Source organism: Pelecanus crispus, chromosome 1 (genome assembly GCF_030463565.1).
Source record: "Pelecanus crispus isolate bPelCri1 chromosome 1, bPelCri1.pri, whole genome shotgun sequence".
In the NCBI taxonomy this organism is placed as follows: Eukaryota; Metazoa; Chordata; class Aves; order Pelecaniformes; family Pelecanidae; genus Pelecanus; species Pelecanus crispus.
In genome coordinates, this window is record NC_134643.1 from 62899570 (window position 1) to 62921366 (window position 21797).

The 21797-nt window shown below is 44.2% G+C and overlaps 1 protein-coding gene across 2 annotated transcripts in view; it reads right to left on the bottom strand.

Moving 5' to 3' along the window:
* Positions 1 to 2689: 2689 nt before the first annotated feature.
* CHST11 (carbohydrate sulfotransferase 11) overlaps positions 2690 to 21797 on the bottom strand; it is a 171162-nt gene continuing 152054 nt past the window's right edge. For both annotated transcript variants that reach the window (XM_075727606.1, XM_075727605.1), the window contains exon 3: positions 2690 to 3538. In XM_075727606.1, the coding sequence (XP_075583721.1) occupies positions 2690 to 3538 (849 nt within the window). The remainder of the gene's footprint in view (positions 3539 to 21797) is intronic.

A 21797-nucleotide genomic window follows, 5' to 3' on the forward strand; every position in this document is an offset into this window, starting at 1 on the left:
AGAATTTGGGTAATCAAACCCAAAGCTGCTGCTAAAAATCCCAGCTTGAGCAGCACTCACCCCTCAAGTCCCCTGAGCGTGTTTTTCTCCTAAAGCTTTTCTATCACAGCTGTCAAATAGGGTTTTTTGTGTCTCCAAAGCAGTGAAACTAAAGACAGTATTTCAGAACAGATAAGAACGTGGTGATGACAGAGAAAAGTACGAAAAGAAAGGGGGAAGCACATCCCATTTTTAAAAAATTTACTTTCTGAAGCAACTTTTTTCTTAAATGAAAAAATTCACATCACAATCTGTTGGAGGGATTAACAGCTAACTAAAGAGAAAACTGGACCAAAATATGAGCACTGTTGGACACAAGACCAAACAAGCACACAAATAGCTTGCGGGAAATACTGGAGGGGGAGAGGGGAAATCTACTCTCAGACAGATTTTTTTTTTTTTTTAAACAAACATATCACCATTGAACTATAAACAAAAGAAAGCCAGGGCACACTGTGATAGGCACTTGCAACAGCTCTGCATACTCTAAATGAGACAAAACTGCCTTCAAGTAAAAGACCAGCCAGCAATCAGCAACCGCTCAGGAATTCAGAGCTCTCAGGCGCAGCCAGCCAGCTCTTCACTAGCCACTGGGTCAGCGCTTGGGGTTATATATAGGGCCTGGGTTATGAAAACTGTGGCTGTTCCAGAATGGATGAGAGATTTATTTGTAGGGTATGATAAAAAAAATAATGACCTGAATCCTAGCTAAGAACAAATCCAATTTTGAAAGGACTTCAGCTGCTGTTTGTTATGTTAATTTGTTCTTCACTGAGATTTATTCAGTGACTTATTTTTATAAAATAAGACAGAACTCATTTTTCTTCTTTAACTACATATGAGTCCTGGAGACTAATGTAATTCAGTGGGTATTATCAGCTACTGTACAATATGACATTTTCAGAATCTGGCTCTGATACTGTTAAAACAGCTCTGCCTTCAGCTGAGTTTATTTAAATCTTCACTAATTTTTGGAAGGGTTGGGTTTGCTCCTAAGGTTGACACGCAGGCAAGTCAAAACCCCATTTTAACCATCGTTCAACCTTAAAAAAGATTTTAGGTTCCCATAAGTGCCTCCACTTAAGCCTCTGCCTCCTTCTGCCCATCAGCCGGTTGCCAGCACTGCCACCCCAGGACAGGCTTGGCTTGAAGGTTCTACAGACCATTCCCCGGGCAGGCGCCCGCCACCTGCTTGGCCATACACCTCACCTGCATCAAATTAAAGCAACATTTGGAGAAGCCTGTACTTCTGCCCGCCGAGCTTGCGAATAGATCCACACTGAAATCTCATTTTTCATTATTTATTTGCCGTGAATAGATTACTACTTGCTTGCCCAAAGCAATCACTCGGTGTGTTATGCCTGGTAAAATCTGCCATCCCAACAAGCCGTTACACACAAAACAACTGCTACCGAGATGTTCGCCTTAAATAAAAAAATCATGGTCTCACACTAAACCTGACAGATAAAATACTAACCCACTGGAAATTAGACACATCTCTGTCAATGGTATTTAGGCATCAAATAAAAGAAGACAACTTCCCCTTCCCCCTAGGAAAAAGCCATGAAACCAGCATGTAGGAAGATGAGAGGCCTTTTTTATTGCCTTGCGTGCTTAGAGATCAACACCAAAGATCTGACTTTTCAAATTACATGCCCACATCCTTTATAGCAACGTATTGTGACTGGTGGTTTTTGAGCCAATTCTGGTTGCCCATTTGAAGATCAACTAGGGAAGCATGACTTGCAGAGGGTGGAGCTCCCCCCAACCCCATCCTGGATATGAATTAAATCAATGCCAGTTGCTTTGGGCATTCAAAAATGTCTACAGTCACTTTCAGAATGCTGATTTTTTCTGATGGACCATCTGCAAGTCTGCATTCATTTGGGCTGGCAGGCTTTAAATCAAGAGACAATGGGACTGGTCATATTCTTGGTGAAATCATTAAGTCCAGACTTATAAAAAGTTCATGGTTTCTCTTCCCAAGGAATACATTCACATTTTTTCAGTCATGGGTTTTAGATATCATGAATCTATCAAAATCTGACTTATTTTTCCCTCTCAGGGCTAGAAAGATAGATCTTTTTTTTTTAGTACGCTTAAGTGCAATATCACTTTCTGAAGAATTTCTTCAGAAAGAGTGGACCACTCTTCTCAAAGCGTGTGGTGTCAAGAACCATTCCCATATTTACCTGCATCAATGGCTAATGGAAGAATATTATTACCCAGAGACAAGCTCAACTAAGGAAAGCACAAAACCAGACTCCTTTTGTCCAAATGTTACCTTATCTCTGCTGCTGAAGTGACACCTACCAAGAGACCATGTTTTAAATAAGTATAAATAACATTAATTAGGATTGGAGGAATGCAAAAGCAATGAAATTCACCAGAACACAATTAACATTTTTTTTTAAACAGTGTAGCAGTATTATTCATTTCTACAGCTAGATCGTCACAATCCTGTTACCCTGCAAAGAGAGCTGTCCTTTCTTACAGTTGATTTAAATAATTTTGACTGTGCTGCTCGCAGCATCATTCAAAAAAAGAAAATATTAATTTACAAAATAACCCATTCTCCATATTTATTATGACAAATAAAAATCTTAAATAAATCAGGCTTTCTCTCCCCTCTCTCCCCCCGACCCATCCCTCATTCCAATTTCAGGTAGCTTGGCACTGAGTAATTGAACATTAAAAAATCAAGTTTGTAGACTTCATACAGCTGCGTTTGGTGCTCAGAGCTGATGTTCTGGAAGAACTCTGTGGTCATTTCGTCAGTAGTTCTCGTAGACTTTGCATAGGTGGGGAACTTCAGGTAGTTGCCTACTCCCGCCAGCTGGAGAATGTAATTCGAATCCTCTTCAAGCGTTTCATATTTTCCTATGAGGTCATAGTGGATGTGGCAAGGGTGGCACAGGGAGTACACAGTCTGCCAGTGCTCGTTGAAGGGCTCTTCTCTTTGGGTATGCGGGTCGATGAGATAGGCCACAAACTCTTCAAATTTCACATCATCACCTTTACGCAGAGCTTCCTGGGTTGCATTTTTCCTCTGGCGCCTCACGATTTTGGTGCCGTATCGCTTGTGGAAGGAAGTGTTGTACTTCTGGGTGAACTTGTTCCTGTAGGCTGACACCAGTCTCTCGAAAGGCTCGCGAACAAAGAGGAACTTCATGTAGTTTTTCAAGCGGTGGTTGATCTCTGGGATGCTGTACTGGTTGAGGGTCTTCAGGTTTGAAGACACGTGAGCTTCGTTGGCTGGGATTTCCATAGGATCGCTGTACTTGCCTCTTCCCGTCAAAACCATCATGACTCTCTTCCAGTTTGTGCAGGCCACTTTGGGAACATAGCAATAGATCATTTCATGATCTTCATCCACGACCAGGTGTTTGAGATCGTTGGGTGTCAGCACGCGGCGCTTCCTGCTAGATACACTGTTTGCTCGGCACGTGTCTGTCACTTGGTCTCGTCTAATCTGATGAAGAATTGCTGTGTTGGACAACTGCAAAGAAAGCACAGGCACCAGTAAGTCAAGTGGCTGGGAAACTCTTACTGCCTTTTTGCTTATTATACAAATTCATAGAAAAGTAGATTACTGCCTGTACAGACCAGTTCATTATGTTGCTGAGTATTTTTTTTCCTTTTTTTGTTTTTTCCTTTTTGTTCTTGTGCTAGAAGATAAACTCTCTCTGTCTCCAAACTTCTTGATACTGCTGCTTAAATGCTGTTCACAAAGAAAATGTCCATGGCTTTGCTTTGAAGCCAACGCAAAGGAGCACAAGCGCTCACACAGCCTGGTGGCAAGTGTATTTACAGCACCCTCATCCTGAGATGGGGTCACTGCTTTTCTTAGTCCTGGAAAACAGATCTTCCCTCCACTCTGCAGTCCATCCCATGGCCACAGTAGTGCTGGACCCTGCTTGACCTTTTGCTGCTGAGATGGAGTAAGAAGACACCAGAGCTGGAAAATCTGTCAAAATTAAAACAGTATGTGCTCTTGTCACTGATGTCTTTTATGCTAGAGAATTAATAATGGTGGCTTGTTTCTTGACTATGACCTTGGCAGAAGAAATGAAGCCCATGGAGATTCCTGCTACTCTCCAAGGGGAACATTCACTCAGATGTGATTTCTTGAGGAGTGGGGAGAATATTAGCTATAAATTGCCTCTCTGCTAAAGCCATATTGACAGAGAAGGAAAGAATGTGTGGCCTTCTAACGCACACAGCACTATATTCACCCATAGTCTTTTATTATTTTGTTAATAGCACCCTAACTTTCTACTATTACTGCTGCTGGAGAGGCTTTGGAGAGGCTGTAATCTGTCCTGGGGAGGACCACAGGGCAGCTGCATAGAGATGGCCACAGTCTCACCACCAGCCACCTCCTGCCCAGATTGTGTCCAGCGACAACAGCGAGAGCTTCTGCTAAGGAGGGTTAATGAGCTCCTGAGGGAAACAGGGAATATTAGCTCCAGCAAAGGACCATGCCAACGCAGGGCTCCTGTGTTTGGTTACTCAGACCCGTATGAAGTGTCTCTGCATGGCACAGCTTTTTGCTGTGCAGCCCTACCCTCACTGCTACAAATGACTTTTTACATATTCTGAATAAATAGCAACAAAGCAACAGGGGGAAGGTTTTGGTAATGTTATTTACATTTACTTAACCCCACTTACCTGTGGATTTCAAAGAGCCTTATGCACAATAATTAGTTTAGCCTCAAAGCCAAGTATTAAGGCAGGTATTGACCTTCCTATCTGATAGGCAAGGAGGTCTGGGATTCCTTCTCGAACACCGAGTCCTTCGAAAGTGTTTATCCAATACCTTCTAGTCAGGTTAACATGAATCACATGACACTGCAATGAAGCAGTTGAGGCAATGTAGACTGTGTACATCTGCTATGGCGGTGTATAGCCTTTGGTTATAGGGGTCTTCCCCCTTGATGGTGTAATACCCTTGGCAAATGGTTTTGCATCAGCTTGGGGGTTCATACTGAACCTCCAGTTCCTGCAGTCATGGGTCAAATCTCTGCTTTCAATATCAGTAGTTAGCCCTGATTTATATTAAAAAACCCTCAAAGAAGAGGATTCAAATGCACTTTAGAGGCAAAACCCAAACCAAACCCCAAGATGGGACCAAGCCAGTTGTAGGATTTCTGAGCTTTGGAGGGAAAGGAGATAGAAATATTATTGTTATGGACAAGCCCTAAGAACCCAGGTTTTACCCAACCAAGAAGCAGCAAAAGCTTTTGCAACACATGAACAGCAGAGACTCTCCCTGCCTCTGAGCTGCAGTGGGTTGCAGAGGAATGTTCTCGTGGGATGGGCAACACCAAGGGGCTGGTGCACCTCAAACTTGGCATTTATGTGCCAAGTCTGGGACTTCTGTATTTTGTACAGTGCCACCCACCACTTCTCCTCTGAATTCCTTGATACTTGCCTCATCTCATCTCTTTAGCCCCTTTGATCAGCAAAATGTTGGCTAATGGTTAAAACATGCAATAGCCCAGTGCAGCTCCTTTAGACAGCTTGGCTCGTCTTTTGTGCGTGTGTGGTATCCCCCTGAATACCTCCCTGGTGCATTTCAAGGGCAGTTTTGTGTTATAGTCCAAGAGATGAGAAGCCAGATGTGAAATGTGCTTCATGTTTCCTAGGAAAACTGACTGGCAGGGAGTTTCCAAAATAAGATGTTAGAAAGCAGTTGTCAAGGGCCACACAGATTTTTGAAAACTACTTTTTCTGTTTAAAAAAATACATAATGTCTATTTCAATTTATGCTGTCCTCAGAGAGAAACAGAACTAATGGTCAGCTCTATAGTGGTTAGAGTTACCAGTGAATAATTTTCAAAGAACTAAACAAAACCCTACACAAACACACAGACACACAAATTTTCCTTTGCAGATGGAATGCTGAAATCTCTCCTCCTGCAGATTTTCATCAATATCATATAGCACAATACTGGTGTTTGCCTCTGGTTTTAGAGTAAAAAAAATAAGAAATGCCTGAATATACTGCTACATTACAATATGTTAATGCACTGTATTTGCTTTTCTGGTGCTGTTCTTGGGAAAAATACAGAATTAAGTGGATGAGATTCTATGGCCTGTATTAGATAGAAGGTCGGATTTGATAATCTAATGGTTGCTTCAGACCCTAATCTGCAGATGAATCTTTGTAGAGCTGTGCTTTGCTCCTGATTTCATTCCTACATCAATAGGCTAAGCACTTCTTCCCCCTACATTAACATTAATGAGATTTTCAGGCATTTGGAGTAAGGGGAAAAATGCGGCCTTAGTATTTGCAATTGCAAATGAGAAGGTACTACATCAGATTCACTTAAAAGATGATACTTGTGCATTTTGAAGTGGTACTTGTCTCCCACTCTTTTTAACATGGAAGAAATATGAAGAAATGGCATACAAGTTTGGTCAGCTATGTTTACTAAGTACACACCAACACCCCAGGGTCAGCTCTGCATGTGCTCTGGCCTGTCTGGTGGCGCACAGAACACATATTAAATATCAATGTAACACTAAAAGGGTATTGCCCTATTCTCATAAGTTACAGTACCATTTGCTATGGTTGGTGGATGAAGGACCATTTAGGAATTACAGTTTTGAAAGCTCTGCTTCCACTTTTTTTGGCCTACTGATTTCAGCTTATTGAAAAAAAGGCCAATTTAGTGACTGTCCTAGAATGATGCCAACTGTATCAAAACCCATTTTCTTCTGCAGCTGACTAACACACCCGATGCACCCTGGAGGAGCTGACCTCGCTGCTCCCCCCAGAGAAGCAGAGAGTCCTGCTGGGTCTTCTTGAGGTTTAATGGTAATGGCCCTCTCACTGAAGGAGTGGCCGACATGAAAGCCACACTCACACTGCACTAGTGAAAAGTTGGGTAAGGCACCTGAGAGCCTATAACAGAGCTCCGACAGAGGCACCAAACTCTTTGTTGTAAGCTCCAAACCCCAGAGGACGTGCTCCAGAGTCCCTGGAGCCTACAGCACCATGCGAGGTAATCATAACAGCATTTTTCAATTTGATATTTTGAAATTATGTATTAACACTGAGTTATCTGATGCTAATATGGTTCCTCCTCATTTTAAGTTACAGGCAAGGCTTTTAAGCCACCTAATAATTTCACTCCTGAAGCTGGTGAGGGAACTGGGAAAAGAATAAGATTACACGAGACTGGAACTACATTTATTTAAACTAGAGGTCCACTTGGCCAGTGAAAACGTGCTCACAACTAATGAGGAAAATACCCTACAGAATTAAGCCTCTAGAGAGGTAAAAGCCAAGGGATAGATATCTTTAAACCCATGGATGGCAAAGGGCAAGTCAAACAATTAGGGCCATGGACTGTCTTCCCCCAAAGCTGTTATAGATGTGGCTGCAGTGGAGTTGTGAGAGCACAGCTGCTGCCTGGACACTGATTGCTGCGTCTATGGTCATTACCAAAGGTCCCTGCTGATCCCACAGTTCAAGAAGCCACAATAAGTAATGGCACAAATCCACCCCACTTTCGGAGAAGGCACTTTCAAGCATGCGTACAGGTTACCCTGAGAGCAACGTGGGGCTGGTGATAAAGCCAGTGCTCAGGTCCGTGCTCTGACAATTCAACTTGGACTTCAGCTGAGCATTAAAGGTTTTGGGAAGGCATCTGATAAAAGCGTCCGTTCTTCCCTGAAAGGTCTGACACCACCATAGATGCACTTGATCACACTTTTTTTTTTCCTGCAGAAGCTGTAACGGGGGACAGAGAAGAAGGGCATGTCAAGATCAAAGTTTTTCTTCCTTTTCTGATGCAGCAACTGAGTTGAACAGGGAGGCAACATGAACAGCGGGAGACTCCCAAGCTCAGCAGCATTTAAAAGAAGAAAAAGAAAAGTAGTCCAGGGACACTCTGATCCCAGAAGCTTCTCATCTCCACCAGTCCCAAACTAACAACGAGGGAGGAAAGCTAAGTCCAGCACACTCTGCTCATGTGGATGTGTTCTGTATAGCATGGGGCGGGGGGAGCTTTGAGTGTAGTGCACTAGAGAATATACTGACCAGAAATATATATGCTGACTAACTGACAATCATCAACCCGTGACATGCAAAGGTTATTCAAGGTAAATCACAGTAATGAGGTGGGAGGTATTTTCTTCTGTTTGCTTAGGCACAGCAGGATAAAATAATCTTTGAGGGCCTTTCCAAGCTTGATGGCCAAGCAGCAAGTTCAGATTTAAACACAGGACACTTTTAATTAATGGTTTTTTTCTGAATATAGTAGCGTACTGCAAACTAGGAGCAGAGATCAATCCAGTTCACAGGTACCTGCACTGAAAGCACTTTTTTAATAGAAGGATGGAAATACCTAAGTGGCACTCAAAAAAACCCTAAATTTTGTCTCACTATAAAAAAATCAGTGTGCAAAGAAGTATCCCACACACTTATAAGGCAGGGTTTTACTTATTTCTATTGCACTGCCTGCAGCTGCTGCTCTGCACATTACTGTAACCAGGCTCACAACCAACCTATGTCGGGAGTGCTAACATGACATTTGGGCATGGCAGACTAAAGGGCAAAATTATCCAAATTAGTTTACAGTAGAATAAGGAGGATGAATATTGTGAATGGGGTTTGCAGTCCCATGCCCTCCTAAATTGCTTTTTCTCTTCAGTTTTGCATTAACGAAGACTTTGCGTCTGCCTTTAATTCTTCAATTACACTTGCGTTTGGAGGTTTGGGTTCTGTCCTATGCTAGAACTATGCAAGTTGTTGCGGCGTTCCCCTTATCTGTGGTCCAAGCAGCTATCAAAATCAGCTATATTTCTGCTGAATACCCAGTTGGGTCTATCCAGTAACACTTAAGCTTAGCATAAACCAGAGCCTATCTCCACCAAATTCTTCTTAATGGTATTTGCTTAGAAGGTGTGTGGGGCAGGCTCATAATCCATTGAAAACAAGGTCTTAACGTGAAAAGTGTCAGACAGACGAACTATAGGTGGCACTAACAGTCCTAGTTATGTGACATCAAGAGAGACTAGTATTTCAGTTGACTAAAATCTGTCAGGTATTATCAGCTTGCCTTCCCTCAACCCATCAACCAATCAAATCAATATCAGAGTTCTAGGAGGTGTTTGGTTTTTAATATATAAAATGTTTCTCAGTATTATTTATCTTTTCCCAAATGCTTAAGGGTTTGGTTTTTTTTTTTTTTGGAGCAGGAGGTTACATGCAAGCACGTTTCCAATCCTGTTTTCACATAGAAACTGTGAATAAGAATCTTGCAACCTTGATGGACAGCCTTGAAGTTACAAACATATTTTAGACTATTTTAATACTTGGCTTTTACAATTTGCATCCATAAGAACCCTACTGGGCGTATACACATTCTATACACCAGATTCTAGATTGTTTTCTTAAAAATGTTCAGCATTAGACAATAAAGGGGAACTAGCAATTTTTCATACTTGACAGTCCAAGCATAAGCATTTTGCAAATCATCACAAATAATTATTACTTTTTGCAGATTTCTACAGATGACAGACAATTATAGCTATGTGAATCAAAATACTGAATCTGAAAAAACAATTGCATTACAGATAAAGGGATGATATTAAACTGACCTGGACTGCAATAATTTTTTTAAGTAGTAGCTTTGCAATATTTCGTACTTTGATTTATTTCACTTTTCATAGCATATTATTGACTTAACTTTTTCACAGTTTCCAGCACTCAAATGAGAACCTGACCAAAAACCTCAATTAATATTTGTTCAGAGTACAATAAAGCAGACTAGAAAGTGCATCATGTGTACTGGAGATGGAAATGCTTAACATCTTCCCTGACAACTTGTGGACAGACAAACTGGAATACAAATTCACTATGAAAATGTCTCTACAGAGTGGCTGGATAATAGAAGATAATAAAACTAATATTAGCTTAGGAGCATTTTTACTAGGCGAGAAAATTTTAGAGACAAATTATATCCTCTGAAGGAAACTCTTGAAATACTACAAAGCTGCTTTCTTTTCTCCATTTCATACATTGAACTTATTGCCCCACAGAGAAGATAAGGCCAAATACACATTTTTTTTCAAATAATTCTCTGTATTGCAGCCCAAGATAACCACACCATTCTCAGTTCCCACTGCACAGAATGCATCAGGGCTATGAAAAGAAGGATCAAAGCTGTTGAGAGTAAAACAGTCATACACAGGAGCTGCTAGCACTGTATTGTGTCATGGTTTAGCCCCAGCCAGCAACTAAGCACCACGCAGCCGCTCACTCACTCCCCCTACCCCAATGGGATGGGGGAGAGAATCTGAAGAGTAAGAGTGAGAAACACTCCTGCGTTGAGATAAGAACAGTTTAATAATTGAAATAAAGTAAAATGGTAATGATAATAATAACAATATAATAAAGATAATAATAATAATATACAAAGCAAGTGATGCACAATGCAATTGCTCACCACCCGCCAAACGATACCCAGACAGTTCCCGAGCAGCGATTGCTGCTCTCCGGCCAACCCCCCCCCCAGTTTCTATACTGAGCATGACATCATATGGTATGGAATAGCCCTTTGGTCAGTTTGGATCAACTATTCTGGCTGTGCCCCCTCCCAGTTTCTTCTGCACCTGGCAGAGCATGGGAAGCTGCAAAGTCCTTGACTAGCATAAGCAGTACTCAGCAACAACTAAAACATCAGTATTATCAACATTCTTCTCATACTAAATCCAAAACACAGCACTGTGCCTGCTACTAGGAAGAAAATTAACTCTATCCCAGCTAAAACCAGGACAATTGTCAAAAACCCTAAACTGCTTCACATATTCCCTCCTTTTTCCTATACACAGTCCCAACTTCATCCATGCGCATCCGTGTGCATGCATCTAGAAGGGAGGGGTGAAATACTTCAGCAGGTGCTTTACTTTGGCTCCAGAGGCTACCTGCATCAGCTTTGGCATTCACTCTTCTTTGTCCAGGTACATGATTTGGGTGCTAGAAAAGAAACAACGCTAAACGAGTCAAAATCCGGCAGCAGACACACATGGAGCCACAAATGCTGATGCTTTCCTGGGAAAATTTCATGACTAAGTATTGGCCTTTCTGTCTTGGAGAGCCTAAACAATGCGAAAATCTCCTTGAAAAATCACAGTCTGGCACCAAGTGATACCATCTGTATGTTACAAACAGCTTTTTAATCAGCCTAAGACTCCCTCACCTAATAAGGTATGGATTCAGGAATAAAAGAGGGAGCCCCCTTCCAAATGCCACCTTCTCCTATATAATCCCAAACACCTTTGGAAGCCTTTCCATTCCTATTCTCCCTGCTCGAAATTATTTGGTGTCAGTACACAGGGTTTGGGGCTAATAAGATGAATGTATACATCCTGTAAAATGTCTCCGCTGAACAAGGACATGAAAAAGTTGGAAGTCCCCAGGAAGACCAGGCAGGAAGAGAGATTTTCGCATAGTTTAGGCTCTCCAAGACAAAAAATCTTCAAGTCGGCAGGTTTCTTGGGACTTAATTTATAGAAGACAGGTTTGGGTCCTCGCGATGCATGCACAAAGAGCACCCTGCATCGTCTTTCCAGCGTCTGCCGCCGGCTGTCAGAAGGGAGGGTGAGAAAGGGAATCTGGCAGATGGCCAACCCTTTTTTCCCCTCACAGCAAAAAGAAGCGGATGAAACCCTGGGCCGGCACCTCAGCTGCCGCGGCGAGGTGAGGGTGACAGAGCTCGGTGCCTCCCCGCGGCGGAGGCTCTGCTGCCGGGAGCCTGACTGCCCCACGCTGCTGCTGAAGCTGCTCGCTGACATTTTGACAGAAAAGGACAGCGCGTGATGAATCTGTCCACTCCCGGCTCATTCTTTAAGTGCAGCCGTAAATCACTGTTTGTATTAAAAAGCTGAAAAGTCTGGCTATCTTATGAATTTAATTTTAAAATGAAAACTTTCTGGCCTTTCCCCTCCAACATGCACACACAGATGTGCACACATGTGATGGCTGGAGCTGAGCTCATGCTCTCTGTACTTGTGTGTGTAACCTGTAACACACAGGGACATGCACAACCGCGGTCTTTCTAACCCTCCTGGTCCCCAGGCATGGATGTTCCACCTCTACACTACAACTACTGGCCTCTCAAAGCTGCCTCAAGTAGCCCCTACCTATCACCCTTGATGGACTTAATTACGCTAATGGGTGATTTGACAGACATACAGCAGCAAGGAGTTTGCTCGCACACAGCTGGGGGACAGGGAGTGGAGACCTGGTGGTGGGACACAACAGCATGCCACATCCGAGTGTACAAGGCTGCACTTGATCTTCTTGGCTGAGGGGGAGCCAATTGCATCTGGCCTCGCCTGGGAAAGCCCCTTCCTGAGGATACACTACTGCTGGCTGCAGCTGCTTGGGAAAGGGACGGGCTTGCAGAACTGCCTCTAAGTCACCAGGGACTGTAGACATGGTCAAAGGGACTTCCACTGTTTATCTCATGACTCCCAGGTTGCAATCAAGGTGTAAATGAATCACAAACTGGGACAACAAGGCCAAGTGCTGGGTCCTGCACTTCGGTCACAACAACCCCATGCAATGCTACAGGCTTGGGGAAGAGTGGCTGGAAAGCTGCCTGGCCAAAAAGGACCTGGGGGTGCTGGTAGACAGCCGGCTGAACATGAGCCAGCAGTGTGCCCAGGTGGCCAAGAAGGCCAACAGCATCCTGGCTTGTGTCAGGAATAGTGTGGCCAGCAGGAGCAGAGAGGTGATTGTGCCCCTGTACTCGGCGCTGGTGAGGCTGCACCTGGAATACTGTGTCCAGTTTTGGGCCCCTCACTACAAGAAAGACATTGAGGTGCTGGAGCGTGTCCAGAGAAGAGCAACAAGGCTGGTGAAGGGTCTGGAGCACAGGCCTTATGAGGAGCGGCTGAGGGAACTGGGGTTGTTTAGCCTGGAGAAGAGGAGGCTGAAGGGAGACCTTATTGCTCTCTACAACTACCTGAAAGGAGGTTGTAGTGAGGTGGGTGTTGGGCTCTTCTCCCATGTAGTTAGCGATAGGACGAGAGGAAATGGGCTTAAGCTGTGCCAGGGGAGGTTTAGGTTGGAAATTAGGAAAAATTTCTTCATGGAAAGGGTAGTCAAGCATTGGAACAGGCTGCCCAGAGAGGTGGTGGAGTCACCATCCCTGGAAGTATTCAAAAAACAGGTAGATGTGGCACTTTGGCACATGGTTTAGTCTAGTCTACCCTTGATTGGTTTAGTGTGGACTTGGTAGTGTAGGTTAATGGTTGGACTGGATGATCTTAAAGGTCTTTTCCAACCTAAACGATTCTATGATTCTATGATTCTAACCCAAGCCTGGGGACAAGCACATGCATTGGGAAGCTCGAAGCCAAGGGAGTGACCTGTAGCTGCTGTACTCTGCTATTACATTTCTGCTGTAGGAGCTGTAGATGCAGTTTTCAAGGAAAGGCTTGAGGACTGGTTAGCAAAAGGCATGCCATGGATATCTGCAAATGGTGCACCAGGAGGAGCACTGGGCTGGGGAGGCATAGAGTCAGCCAGGGTGGAGCTGGGAGTAGCCCTTAAAAAACAGACTAAGAAACTGCATTTTAATGCAGCTGGTATCGAGGAGACAATGGAAAAACTGACATTTATTTTTCTGTTGCAAAAAGTTGTGGTAGTAGGGGTGAGATAAACTGGGTGGAGGTGGGAAACAGGATGAAGTAGATATGTAAATACAAAAATACATAAGAAATTCCACAAGGAGGAAGGGAATAATTTTCTGCCTGGACTCACTGCAGTTAGGACAAGTAGTAATAAAGCTAAACAAGAGAGACTCAGTTTAGATGTAGGAAAAATCCCAACTGAAAGGATAAGATATGTCTGTGCTGGAAAATAGTGAGGAATCTCCAGCATTGGGAACCTTCAAGAACCTGTCTGACAAGGTGTCATAGTGACCTAAATGATCCTGCCAGGTGGGCAGGTGTCTCCTTGAGAGTCCTTCAAGCTTCACAAACCTGGGACGGTGGCTTCTGGAAGCTAAGCTCACTGTTGCAAACCTAGGTATTTTACACGCTTCAGGAACAAGGCTTTCAGCAAATGCTGCAGAGCCACACAGGCCAGTTAGTGCTTTGCATGAAACCTCCCTCAGGAAAAGGCAACAACATCAAACTATGGGGCGGGCTCAGGACCAGGCAGGTGCTCAGACACCACCACGACAGCTACCATGTGAGGCCCGGCACAGGACACGGTGGAGGAGATGCAGGCAGCCTGAATGCCTGGAGTTGCCTGGGACACACGTGCCCCGCTCACCCCTGGCAGCAGCTCTGACCTGGCAGCAGATGTTAATGGCTTTCTCGGTAACACAAATCCTCCTCCTGTACCTCTGGGTTGCAGCTTAGGTGTCACACAGTCAAATAGAAATACTTATTTTCTTCTCAGCAGGATATCTGCTATTTTAACTGAATACAATTTACTCAGTCCCATGCTAAATCAGGGTAATACGTTTCCAATTTTTAACTCAGCGTGTAACATACCAATATTGCTCCAAAGCTTTTGAAACCCAAATAGGAAAATGAGAAGATAGTTGCTGCATAGCTGGTTTCTTTACATATAATTCATGGGCTTTAGCAACCCACTGGAGGAGAGGGGAACCCCATAATTACATGTTTAGCCATGTTGAGTCCCTGTCCCCCACAACCGGGGCAGGCACTCTGCGTGGGATGCTGCTGGATGTCCTCTTCTAACATCCCCTTTCTCCTGCGACCCAGGGATACAAGCTCAGGCCCTCACCAAGAAACGCCATACTGGTTTTTTTATGGTAAGACACTGGAAGAAGGAGTGATCACGCCTGACAGCGTATCACCCTGCTGGAAGCTCTGCCCCATGAGGCTCGCTTGGTCTCTAACTGGACGGTGCAAAGGCCTGGAGGAGATGGAGAAGAGAGAGCTGATCTCACTCCCCAGCAGGTCGGTGGCTGAAACAAGGACAGATTTCATCTCCTATCTCAGTATGACTTTTTTTTCAAGTAATGATTTGAATGAATTCATCCTGGCACAGACTGGCAAAACACGCAAATCCTTTGGATAATGGATTTTCTTCTCCTCAACTAAACTATTACAAATTAACATTTAATTTCTTTTACTTCCCTTTGGTGAGGTTATATTGTGCTCAGACTAAACCTTGCTATTCCAAGGTAACTCCTCCTGGCCCATTGTCCATGTCGCTCACTAATGTTCACAGAAGGCAACTAACAAGGGTTGCTCTTTCTCCACAGCCTTAATTACAGTTAACCAGAAACTTTTCACTTTTCTACTGCTGTACAAAAAGAATTAGATGACCCCCTGCTTGAAATGACAAAAGGCCTTTTCTATTAAAAAGCTAGCATCCACTTATAATTTTAATTACAACAGGCTTCCTAGGAAACCTTCCTGCCACAGAATGAAGTAGTACAGAAATAAGATTCTGGGTTAACATGGAAAGTCTGTTTCATCAGTAGCTTCCTAGGTCTGATTTCTTCTACCTTGAGACAAATAGCAATGACTCCGACCCTTGGAGATGCTCAGGCCCAAACAAGCCACCAACAGTCATTTAGTCCAAACCTAATGCTGTCAGGATTAGACCCAAAGGGGGACCAAAGCAGAAGACTGAAGAGGTACCATGACACAGGAGAGGGCTTTGTTTGCTTTTGCAGTATTTTCTGATTTTGTTAAAAAACCAGATGTTTTGGTCTTTGTGTACCGAAAGAAACTCACTGCCAGTAGCCGACCACAAATGACTCCACCATGGGCTTCTCTGGGAAGCAAAGAGCATCTGCATAAGGTTGCCCTTTCTGTTGGCCGCCGACACCTCTTCCCAAATGCCAGCGTGCTCCATCCACTGTGCCAGCTCTACACAGACAACAACATCCAATGCTCTGTGGATCCCACCACCAGGCCCTCGCTGGAAACTTCCCATCTCCCTGGGTCCCTTTGAATTGCAGTGGGGGAGACCTCAGCACAGCAATAAAAGAACAGAAAAGATGCCTAGGTAATCTTCTTTAAATCCTGACAAACTTAAAAGTGTCTTGGTTGTATTTTTAAGCATCTGACTTGCTACATTAAGCCTTCTTATGTTGGAGCATGAGGGCAATGTAAAAAGGAACTTCCATCAGCTATTTAAGACAACTGGAAGGTACAATTATTAGCACGATGCCTTGTTAATTTTCCTCATCTCTACAGCTGTGTTTACTGTGATTTCTAAGGGTTCTCTGTCTCTTCTAATAACAGATCCATTTAGGGACTGCATACTAAATGTTAATTTACAATGGAAGAACAAATTCTTAGTATTTCTTTAAATGGCAGCTATTTTTTTGAAACTGTTCCCTCAGCTACACCCTGAAAGAAATTGCACATCATCCTTTTTTCCCTTTTTTTAAATGCTCATTCTTTTTTAAACTTCCCAAAGAAAACAAGCAGAAAAGGCCACTCTGAGCTCTTGCTTTCGGGTTCCTTCTCCGGCTGCAGCCAAGCGCTGTTTCCTTGCTCTCTGCTCCTTTCACGGATGCTGAATGCGCGCCAGCCTCTCATCAGTTCCCTCTCTATCTGCTGAAAGGGCTGGCTCCCTCTTCGCTGCTCTCGTACCCTTGTCACCCGCCTCGTCCCACCTGCAGCTTGAGCGTGCCAGCAAAGATCAGAAGAAAAAGGAGCTCCAGGACTGAGTTTCCAGCTAGCTCTTGCTCTGCATGCAAAATCCCCCAAAGCGGGTCCTTGTGTCCCTGAGCTGACTGCAGTGCTAGGCAGGCGCTCATGGCATTTGTGAGCATGCAGGGCACTGAAAGATCGGGGAGCTATCCCCTCTCCCTGAGCAGCAGGGCACGGCGAGCGGTGGAGAAGTGCCAACCCGGAGCCCTTCGGCCCGAAGGGACACGGTCTGACAGCCAGGAGTGAGTCGAGGCATTCAGCTGCGCGGGCAACAGGAGCCAAGAGCGTGCACTCGATGGAAATGTGCCCTCTCCCGCGCGGCGGGGAACAGGATGGCTCTGTCCCACACACAGGGCCAGCACTGTTCCACCTCCCACAGGGCTCCTCGCGCGGCAGAGGGGTGTGCTCTGCCTTAAGCTGCTTGCACGGACAGCTTCCCCTCGGCACAGGTAAAATGTAGTGCCTGGTGGTTTACGCCCACTGTGCCACTTTTTGGTATTACAGCCTTGGAAATGTACTTACGGGGGGACTGACTGTTTGGCCATCGATACCTCCAGCTACCATTGGCTTCTGCTTGCCTACCCTTACCAGGCTGTTACTGTTCTCAGGGGGTGTTATTTTTATAAGCTTCTTATTTTCTCTTTGATTAACAGATAATGCTAGTAAGCTGGGCAGGAACACATACATCTCCCTATATACATACACATGCATATGCATATATACGTCCCTGCCCGCATCCCAGCGGTAAGCATCCAGATGGCACACCGGCTTATGTGGGCCACAGACCAGGGCATCCGGGTGCTTCCAGGCAGTACTGGAGCACTGAAACACATTCTCATGCGTAAGTAGTGGGACTGAAAAAATTCAGTAGCACAGTGGAGGGAAAGCATGCACTGCTGCTGATCTTGCTTAGTAGGGTGGTCTGAGAAGCATCCATGGTGCCCTCAGCCAGTACCTGGAACCGCTGTCACCTCTCTGATGATTTCAATCAAGACAGCAGAGGCACCTGATGGCTCCTGAGAAACACTGGGAGTTGATGCTGTTCTGGGTTACTGAATGGAGGTTGTCCTTCTCCAGAGCTGCCAGGTGACATGGATTTAGGAGCAGGAAAAGTGACAAGTTCACATAGTGTTGCAAGAGCTGATATTCCTGACAGGAGAAGTAAACCTAAATTACAGTTTCCAGCTAAAGGAGCTGTTGTTTTAGATTCTCTATGCAGTAACTTCCACCCACTGGATCCATGAATGAAGAGCTAATGGTTCCTCCTCCAACCCGCAGCGTTGCCTGCTGCAGGACCCATCTTCACAAGGCAGGGAGAGCTGCCAGGCACCGCTGTGCCCTCACCCCATGGGGAGGCTTCCATGGCACAAATGCCTCCCACAGGCAGGCTGATAATTAACAGTGGATTTTGCTCTTTGAATATATCCTGCCTTTTATGAGACACATCAGCACAGCTGACCTAGAGATTAACAACAGCATCCAACTGCTCTCGACCCTTTTAGTTTTGCATTTCAAACAGAAAACTGATTTCATGAAAGTCTGCTTATCCTGTTGTTTCTAAATCCCTTCTGGAGGTTAATACTAGCTGGAGCAAGTCACCATATGAAGGTCCATTTGCAAGGACCACACTTAAATGCTTTTCATCAGGTGTCTGCAACCCTATATCCATTCCTGTAATCCACCCCCGTAATCCATCCCCATGTGTATCTTCCATCTGCTGTATATCCCAGCTAGCATAAGCAGGGAAGCCTCACAAAGCCTCTTCCCAACTTCTCCTACTGTTTTTAGAGACCTTCTCTTCCTGCTCCACGACCTAACTTTATCTCTGGCTTTGTTTGTTTAAAAATAAGCTTTGCTCACAGGGGAAAGCAGTATGTGGGATTCACTGCTTCCAAGAACAAACTGTAATTTCATTCAACTTCTTCTGTCCTCCTAGGTGCTCTCTTCTTCCAGCTCGCCGTCACCTCTCTTTATGCACCTGCAAGTGCAAGCCCCTAACTTCAGTCCCTCTCCCCAGTGCTCTTCAGAAGTGGTCAAGGCCCCCTAACTCACCTTATTAACACCACTGTGTTCTCTCAGCCCCTGGTTAATGTAATACAGGTTCCAAGGTAATCCCAGTTATTTTAAGGTTAGCCTTAACTCTTCAGTCTGCCTGAACTTCTTTTTCACTTGTGCCTCTCACTGCTCTTTCCTCACTCTCCTCGGCCGCTCTTCATTTAACCCCTCCAGCATTTCTTTTGCAAGCTGTACTCAATACCACTAGAGCTCAAGCTGAACTTTCAAACCCACAGAGGTCTGGGAACAGAGGGGGGGAGATGCAAATATTTTCAAAGGCAGGCATGAATGTTAAACAGGATGAGTAAGAGGCTGCTCCAAAACACACATAGTGCTTAGGAGATTGAGATAAAGCAGCTACCATACACTACTAGTTTAAACTTGATGCAGAACATCTGCTCCTGTTTCGCTTTTAATGATTCATGTTCTCTTGTCTGCAGCTCCAGAGAGAAGGACCACCTGAGCAGAGAGAAACCACAGGTTTGCTTATACTGTTTCCAGGAGGAGAAAACACTTGCCAAGGTTAGCTGAGAAAAACTGAACCGCTGAAGAGCCAGCTAGGCTATGCAGAGCCTACACAGCAGCCTAATAATTCTTTTTGTTTCCTCTTCATCCACCCCAACATTGCAGACAGGATTGGGCTGCTCTCGTCCTCCCCTCCCCACTTAGTTTTTGTGGATCAACTGAGATCAGTAAATCTTAAGAGCTCAACTGTAGCCTAAAATTACAGCTTGTTGGAAGTAGTATGAGATCTCTCAGCTCCCTATGGTGAGGTAGTGGAGCAGTCCTGAATCCACTAACATTTAGCTACGACCTGCCTCATTAGGGACTGAAGCCAACGGATGTACACATTCAATGGGAATAAATGCTGGTTCCCAAAAAAACCTCAGATAAACTGCAGAGGGATCTGCAGGTGCTGGCAGGATGGATAATTCCTCCTGAAGCTGCATCTGCAGCCGCTATTGCAGACTGAGGTCTGGGATAAAAATAACACTCGGTACTTATCTGGCCTTTTTCCATCCATAAACTTCAAAGCATAATGCATCATCTCTGCTTTCCAGATGTGAGAAGCAAGCCACAAAGAACTGGTCCAGTGTTGCTGCATTTTTCTACCATCTTCACAAGCTGAACCTTGTCCTCTCCCAACATCTCTTCCCTGCCCAAGTACAACTCTGCTGGGTTCAAGGCAAGGCAACCCAACACTACCAGCACTTTCAATTTTCTGTGATTCTGCTTGTATTTAAGATGGGGAATGGGGTTTATTTTTCAGCCCTGGTTCCTGGTACTTTTCTGGGGGAATTTCAGAACAAAATATCTCTTTAAATATTTGTTCTCCCTGAAGTTTCTAGCCATTCCAGTTAAAAAAAGGTTAAGTAAATGGACTAAACTGGAGTCTCAAAATTCAGGTTGAGAAATTGTGGCAGTAAAGAATGCTGGTATCAGCAGATTACAGATATTCAAAGCATTTGGTTTAGACTTACACCTTTCCCTCTATGTTATTTCTTTCCTGACCGACACTTGTGAGATTCACCATTGGGTGTAACTTCCATATCAAGTTGTTGTCTATAAGAAATTAATAACAGACATTTGGCACTGCCTGTTGCGAAAATGTATAGCATGTACTGCAGCAACACATACAGTTTTCTGTTTATCAAAACAACTACCTTATATGCCACTGAGATCTAATGGAGAGTCATTGAAGTTCAGTACAGTCAGAGCACTCCAAGATACTGTACCGGGATTAAAAAAAATCACTTGAAGTACAAAAAGGAGGGTTACACGTGTTGGTCTGTCTTTTAATTTGATGATATGAGTTAGCCAGACCCCTGAAAGTCAATCTGTATGTTACTGAAAAAAACGTAAAGTTCACGGATCTATAAAGGTCATGGTGAGAAGTAAAAGGCAGCATTTGATTTTTTCTGGAAAAGTACTGGGTTCACTGCAAGAAATAGGGGCACAAGCAGCATACAGTTTATCTGGAATAGGTGGACAATATTAAGCCAAACCAGTCCAATTTGAAGAAGCAGCATTAAGAAGCTGGTTAGTGGGTACAGCTTAATGAAGTAGGACAACCCTGCCTACCTGCTTCAGCCTACGTCTTACTCATCTGCATTAAAACCAACTAGAAACACAGTAGAGAAGGTGAAGGAAAGCATGAAGGAAAACAAGTAGTCTGAGCGATTCCAGGGAGGGGGAAAAAACCCAGTAACAAAACCATAGGCTGCCTGGGAACAGCTCTCTGGGTTTGGATGGCATTCCGTAAAGCAGTCTGGTACCTCGACATCAGTACAAAGATGAATGAATGGTCTGAAATGTCCTGGATGACAGAAGAAAAAAGTTGGTGAACAGGTTTTTAAAGCATTACAGTCCCCTCCAAGGAAGCAAGTGAAATCAGAGCCTGGCTCTGGCATTAGAAAGTGAAGGGGAAGGAACACAGAGAAGAAAAAAATGATACATAGTGAAAATATTGCTCCTACATCTCTGGGCTGAAGAGCTTCCTTTGAGAAGCTCTCGCTTTTGATGGCAGAGGATGACATCTCTCTGGGACAGGAGAGGAAAGGAAAACAGAAAAGCCTGTGATAGATGAAAACTACTAAACAAAAGAGACTGTCTGGGGAATTAATATTTATGAAATGCAAAAAAGATTGTAGTAAAATAAGAGATAACACAAACCTAATAAAAGCAGAGTTGTTCTGAATTAAAAAAACCCAAGATGCAGAGCCCACAATCTGGTGCTGTACTACCAAGAAGCAATTCCCCTCTGTCTCAGGTGATGTCAAAACAAAAAAACTGACATGTAGGCCTGATCCAAAGACCAGTGACGTCAATGGAAAAATTTCTCTTGATTTGTCTCTTTGGGAATTTCTGATGTTGTTAAGGGCTGGAAATCACCACTATCACCCCCTAAATAAATCCTATTGCTCACCCAGTGGCACAGAGAGGTGCTATAGGGCTGAAGGGTTTCTGCCAGAGGTTGAACAGCTTCTCTGCTCAGTAGAGAACAATGGTGTGTCCTAAATCTTGGCATGGGGAGC